General features: G+C 51.5%; 1 protein-coding gene across 1 annotated transcript in view; it reads left to right on the top strand.

Moving 5' to 3' along the window:
* Positions 1-6,964, top strand: part of MICAL3 (microtubule associated monooxygenase, calponin and LIM domain containing 3) — a 114,935-nt gene that overhangs the window by 87,997 nt on the left and 19,974 nt on the right. Inside the window, 2 exon segments of the mRNA XM_045295900.1 lie at positions 8-365; positions 1,564-1,658. Coding sequence (XP_045151835.1) covers positions 8-365; positions 1,564-1,658 — 453 coding nt within the window.

Genomic DNA, 6,964 nt, shown 5'->3' with positions numbered 1-6,964 from the left:
GCCGAAGCACGAGGTCACCAGCGAGGAGGCCCTGTCCCCTCCGTCGGACTCGGGCGGGCCAGACGGGTCCGTGACCTCTTCCGAGGGCTCCAGCGGGAAGAGCAAGAAGAGGTCGTCGCTCTTCTCCCCGCGCAAGAGCAAGAAGGAGAAGAAGCCCAAGAGTGAGGGCCGGCCCCCGGAGAAGCCCAGCCCCGGGCTGCTGGAGGAGGCCACCGCCAAGCCCAAGTCCTTGTGGAAGTCCGTCTTCTCCGGCTACAAGAAGGACAAGAAGAAGAAGGGCGAGGACAAGTCCCGCAGCAGCACACCCTCCAGCGGTGCCACCGTGGACTCGGCGAAGCACAGGCTGTCTCCCACCGTGAGAGCAGGTATGTCGGCCAAGACGCCCACTTTCCCGTAGAGCTCACCTGTGGGTTCCTAGCGGCCAGGTGCCGGTGGTGGCCAGAGCAAGGGAGCTGGACTCTGGGCTCGCAGAGCTTGGGTGTTGTCGGCCCCCAGCTGATTGCTCGACACACATGAGACACCTGGCCTTGTCATGCTCCCCTCCCCCCATTCCCTTGCTGATCACACAGCTGTGATCAGTAGGGTTTGGGGTTTTTTCTTTCCTAACTTTTTTTATTGTGAATTTGTTTTCCTTTGGGTTTTAAAGCTTCATTTTCCTCACAGTAACAGAATTTCTTCATGCCATACTCTACAGAGAAAAAGTGCATTCTTGTATCCTAACTCGCAACCAGTTATGGCCCATAGGGTTTTCGTTAGCTGATTTTTCAGAAGTAGGTCACCAGGCCTCTCTTCCTCATCTGTCATAGTCGGGAAGCTCTGCTGAAGCTTGTTCCGTGTCATAGCAACTTGCACACAGGCTGGGGATGCAGCCCAGGTCTCCCTGAGCCACCATTGCTGAGCATGCTCTCTCAGCGGAAAGGCCAGCCTGAAGCTGGCAAACAGCTTGGACTCTGTACCCTTCCTGAAGAAGGCGCCTTAGCTCGAAGCCGGGCCTGGGTTTTGCAGGACAGGGCAATGTTGCCAGGGATTAGCAGGCAGGCTGGGGGCAACATCCTTTCAGCATTGGCTCAGCCACTGCCTGGCCGAGAGCCCACATCCATGCCCGCTTGCTCCCCAGCGCCGGAGAAGAATAACATACACCAGGCGGGACCACTGCTGAGGCCTGCCTGCTACCACTGATAGACCCTAAAATCGCCGGTGACCTTAACACACAGAAGGGTAACTATCACTCAATGCCACGTGTGTAAAACATCTAGAAAAAGCAAACGCACAGAGACAGAGAAAGCCTAGAAGCTGTACTGGGGCGGGGCGCATGGGAGTCAGCGTGTCAGGGGTGCTAAGCTGCTGCAGGGTGATGAAAACGTTCCAGAGCCCAGTAGTAGTCGCCGTGCTGCAGAAACAGACTACATGCCGATGGGCTGTGTGCTTATGAAGGGTTAAAATGGCACCTTGTACACTGTGGCTGTCTTATCACAGTCAAAAAGAGCTGGAGCCTTTGCCTGTACCCCTCCTCCCTGCAGGCAGCCACCACTGTCTCACTCTTCCTCTGTCCCTGTCCCCCAGAGCTACAGCTCCGGCACCAGCTGAGCTTCTCAGAGGACTCTGACCTCTCCAGCGACGACATCCTTGAGAGGTCCTCCCAGAAGTCCAAGCGAGAGGTATGTGATCCAGTTGGTGGCTAGGCCTCCGGAGGCTCAAGGGCCCTGTCACCCTCAGCTGAGCACTGTTCCTTGTGGGGAGGTAGGATGGGGAAAGTCAGTCCAGCTTCCCCACTGAGCCAGGAGTCCAGCCCGGTGGTTGAAGTAAGAGAGAGAGGACCCTTTTCAAATGGACCTTTACAATGTGCTGTGCTGGCGAAAGGTCCCAGGTGCCACTCTTGTGACGGAGACCGGGGCCAGCCCTTGGGAGAGCTGTCCTGTGACTTTTGGACGCAGCCTGGCAGCCCTCAGCTGAAGCATGCCCTTTGGGAATCCACTCCCCACCACTCCCTCCTGACCCCGCCACCACCACACAGGATGCCAGGAGACAAGCCGCTCTGACCCCAGGGTGTGGTGGAGGTGGGACAGCAGATGGAAGAGGTATGCCATGAAGCGGGGTCACTGAAGAATCTTCCAGTCATCTGCCTGCTTGTTGCTGAAAAGAGGAGGTCCTGCTGTGAAAGTGGCTGACCCGGGAGACAGAGTTGGGCCGTGCTAGCTAGGACGTAGTCACCTTCGCTTCCTCACGGCTTTGGGGCAGAAGTGACCAACAGCTCTCCAGAGTGATGGGTATCTCCCTTTGGGATTCCTTCCTCTCTGGCCTCCTGTGGGTGCTCAGTGTTTTGGTTTTAGGGCCTTTTGTTGCCTTTTGTAGACATCGTCACGTTGGAGGGGGACAAGGGGTGGGAGGGGGTTCTGATGGGGGGGGGTGCCACACAAACACCTCAGCAGCACAGCCACCATCTAACTCTGGGGGCGGTGGGCTTGCCCTCCTATCCGAGCTGGTGGTCCAGCCTGCTGTGCCTCTCTTTAGTGAATAAGAAATTTCCCAACATCACGGCCCATCTTTAAAAGGCTCCTCAGGTTTGAGGGTGAGGCTGCCCTCTCCACAGGCCTCCAGGGCTTCAACCATTGGGCAGACCGTGATAGGCCTAAGCCCCTTCACATGGCTTTCAGAACCTCTTTCCAGCTCCCCATCCTACCACCACCACCACCCCCAATCTGATCCAGTTCCTCTTTCAATCACTCCGCAAATGGGGGGAGAGCTAGTTCTTTTTTCTCATCTCATTCTTGACTCGTGTGTCTCCCGTGCCGTGCCAGCTCTTTATCTGTCCGCGCTCTAGGATACCTAGAGAGTCAGACCTCTCTTTCTGCCTACCCATCCCATCTCTGTCTGCAGAGGCTGCCTGAGTTCTGCCCACCCACTAAGCCACACCGAGTTCCGGTTTGGGGTTCTGTGCCCTCTCCCCAGCTGGGGCTGTTCTAATGTGCTTCTTTCTAACCAGTGCCTCCTGTTGCACTTTCCCAAGCAGTAGCGTGGTACAAACTGAGGGCTGCTTCTGGCTACAGGGATGAGGCTTCAGAAATGTTGTGGGAAAATCCCATTATATTCTCATTGCATTCTTTCACACACTTTTTGAAGCCCCTGTACGTGAGTCTCTGAACATATCCCAACACAGGAGACTGGCAATGGGCTGCCTCAGGGGGTCTGTGGAGAAAGGAGGACTTGACCCACGGGTTCACTTTGCCTCATTGGCAACGGCAGCGGGCACGTTTAACCCCTTCATATTGCGTTAAACTTCCCATGTATGGCTACTATTGTGGTCAGGTCTGTGTGCAGCTTCCCCATTAATTGATGGGGCACCCTGCACATGCTGAGTGGTAGGCTGTCCTGGATGGCTATGCCAAGGCGCACCATTCATCACCCTGACCAGCCAGCCGCATGTCCTCAAGGCTGAGCAGACGTCAGGAGCAAAGGGCATAGTCCCCTTTCCCACTGTCAATACGAACAGTAGCCTGCAGGTCCCACCACAGCATCCTAGAGCCAGAGCAGCCCCGGAGACTCATGTACCAGCGAAGACCCAGACATTGAGTTCACGTAAGAAATGGCAGCGACAAAGCCAAACCTAGGATAGCACCGGCCCACCTCCAACCATGATGTTGCAGTTGTATGTAAAAGCAGGACACTGTCAGTCTCCAAGGCATGAGACCTAAGGCCACCGGAAAACCAGACCAAACCAAGACAGCTTGAAAAGTGATATGTTAGGCCGGGTTGACTAGAGAAACAAATTCGGTGACACTCATATACATGTAAGAAAGAGCTTGATATCAAGGGGTAATTGGATGCAAGAATACATCCCACCCCGTCCAACTCAAGTCCATAAGTTCGACATTAGTCCATAAATCCCTGTTCAGATCACACAGCTACATGTAATGATGGAGAATGCAGGAAGATCACAGGCCAGTGGGTGCAATCTTGTGGCTCCAGTGGAGGTGGAAGCATCACAAGCAGGTCTCAGCTGCGAGGCTCACCAACAGGAAGGTGAAGCAGAAAGAGTGTGACCACCTCCATGGAGAAAAGAGCAAGAGGCCGGCCTCAGAGAGCCATTTGGCTTGCTTGCCCTTCAATCAAGCTGCGACTGGTTGACAGGCTAAATACTGCCCACGTCCTACGGGAGCCATGTTGACACACACACAAAAAAACTATCACAGGTGACTTGGGGGAAATTGAGTAAATGTTAGCGTGGACTATCTGTGCAATATAGTATTATCTTACCATTAAATTCCTTGTAAGCCATGGCAGTACTATTCCTAGGAAGTAAAGACTAAAATATCTAACATGAAATGATAGAGAGAGGGGAGGAATAGGTTAAATATCGAGAGCTGACTCACATGTGGCACAGGTTAACATTTGGCAAATCCAGATGGGGTGTTAAGGAGCCCGTGGTATAATGGCTAAGTAGTCAACTGCTAACTGGAAGGCTCTCAGAAGAAAAGGCCCGGTCAGCTGTGCCCGTAAAGATGTAGCCCTGGAAGCCCTGGAGCGGTTCTGCTTCATCCTGGGTGGCTGATAAGAGCCGGAGTCTGCTGGATGGCACACAACAAGGCGATTTGGAGAGGGGCATATGGGCATCCATTGTCCTCTTTCAACTTGTCTTTTGCTTAGACCTCTTCCAGAATAAAGGATATGAGGGGTGAGGGACCTAAAAGGAGAAGATAGAGAACATCCAACAAGAGATGGGATGCATTGAACACTGATGAGAGAAGACCTGAAAAGTTATAGGATGACATCCTGGCCATCATGCACGAAGAAAACAAAGGTCATTAAGAAGACAAGAAAGAATGAAGGGAGAAAAAAACAAAGGATACCAGAAGTGACTCTGAAACTTGCTCTTGAATGTGAGTGGCTAAAGCAAATGGAAGACATAGTGAAGTGAAAAAGAGCCGAACAGGAAATTTCAAAGGACAGCTCTAGAAGACAAAGTAGAATATTATAAGCAAAAGAACAACACACCCAGTATATCTCAAGCTGAAAGAAATGGGGGGGGATCCAAGCTTCAAGTCACAATATTGAAGAATTCTATGGGCAAAATATTGAATGATGCAGGACGCATCAAAAGAAGATGAAAGGAATATATAGAATCACTGTGCCAGAAAGAATTGTCCAACATTCAACCATTTAAATGTTCCAGCCACCTGCAATTTGGAAAACAGCTACCTGGCCAGCCAACTGGAAGAGATCCATCCATATTTGTGCCCATTCCAAAGAAAGTGACCCAGCAGAATCTGGAAATTATTGGACAGTGTCATTAATATAACACACAAAGTGACATTTTATTGATGACGATTCGGAAACAGCTGTAACCGAACATTGGAAAGAAGCTGCCAGAAATTCAAGTCAGATGATGCGGCACGAGCAATCTCATTGACATCAGGTGGTTCTTGGCTGAAAGCAGAGAATACCCGAATGATATTTACTGAGTTTTATTGACTATGCAAAGCATTCAATTGTGTGGATCGTAACAAATTATGGATAACATTGCAAAGCATGAGAATTCCAGAACACTTTGTGCTCACGCAGAACTAGTATATAGACCAAGAGGCAGTTCAGAAAGAACAAGTGAATTCTCCATGTTCAAGATCAAGAAAGATGTGCATCTGAGTCGTATCCTTTCTCCGTATTTATTCATTCTATATGCCAAGCAAATAATCCAGGAAGCGGGGCTGCATGAAGAAGGATACGGTGTCAAGACTGGAGGAAGGCTTACTAACAACCTGCGCGTGTAGACACAACCCTGCTCGCAAAAGGTAAAGTGGACTCTGAAGCACTTGCTAAAGAAGACTTCAGTGTGGATTACAACTCGATGTAAAGAAAACTTAAATCCTCGCAACGAGACTCGGAGTTAGGGGATTGAAGTTGAAGTTGTCAAGGAGTTCATCTTGCTAGGACCCACCATCAGTGGTCACGGAAGCAATAGTTACGAGATCAAATAACGGCATTGGGCACATCTGCTGCACAAGTTCTCTTCAATGTGTTGGTGAGCAAATATGGCACTTTGAGGGTGCACCTGGCCCAGACCTGCTGTTTGCAGTAACGGCGTCCACACGTGAAAACTAGACAATGAGTGACGCAGACTAGAGACGAACCGATGCAGCTGAGGTCTGGTGTTGGCGTAGAATGTTGAAAGTACCGCGGACAGCCAGAAGCGTACATAAGCGTTTTAGAAACAAGGGGTCGAGAGTTTGTCGCATACTTTGGGCATGTGAGCATGAGAGACCGATCCCTGGAAAAGGGGCAGCGTGTTTGGTAAGGTGGAGGGTTTCCGGGTATAACCGAGAAGTGGCCGCCTGTTCTCTACCCCGGGAGATGGGTCTGAGCCCATCTTGCCCTCTTTGGGAGCGCTGGCAGGAGGAAGAGAATGTTGTTGAGTGTGTCGTTGGCATCAGGAGCCCCACAACCCATCCTCTTCCCATTGCCCTGCAGCATCCAGGAAAATATCCCCACACATAAAGGTCGTGCAGATGGCTCGTGCACTTGGCTGCTAACCCACAGTTGGCAGCTTGCGTCTACCCATAAGTACCTCAGACGGACTCACTCACTCCATGGAGTCAGTGCTGACTCAGCGACCCCTATGTGGGTTTCTGAAGCTGGAACCTTTTACGGAAGGAAAAAACCCAGTCTTTCTCCCTCGGGGCTGCTGGTGGTTTTGAACTGCTGACCATGCAGTTCAAGTCTGAGCCCATCAAGTGACCTACTAGGAAGGAAGGAAGGACAGCACTTGAAAACCCTATGGGCCACAGCACTACTCTGACGCCAGGGGTCAGAATGAGCTCTGTGGTGGGAGTTGCTAAGGAAGAGGTGGGATCTCATTGTATGTCAGCAGTTTTAACTGAAACTCAGGGAGATTGAGAAGCAAGGACGTGGGGGAAAGTGGAGAAGAAGCTGTCTCTTCTGAGCAGAAGGGGTTCTCCCTAAGACGCTGCTG

The sequence above is a fragment of the Echinops telfairi genome, unplaced genomic scaffold (assembly GCF_000313985.2).
Source record: "Echinops telfairi isolate 266 unplaced genomic scaffold, ASM31398v2 ScPeMD7_6273;HRSCAF=7185, whole genome shotgun sequence".
Classification (NCBI taxonomy): Eukaryota; Metazoa; Chordata; class Mammalia; order Afrosoricida; family Tenrecidae; genus Echinops; species Echinops telfairi.
The sequence above is the reverse complement of the archived record's forward strand: the minus strand, read 5'-3'. Positions and strand labels throughout refer to the sequence as shown.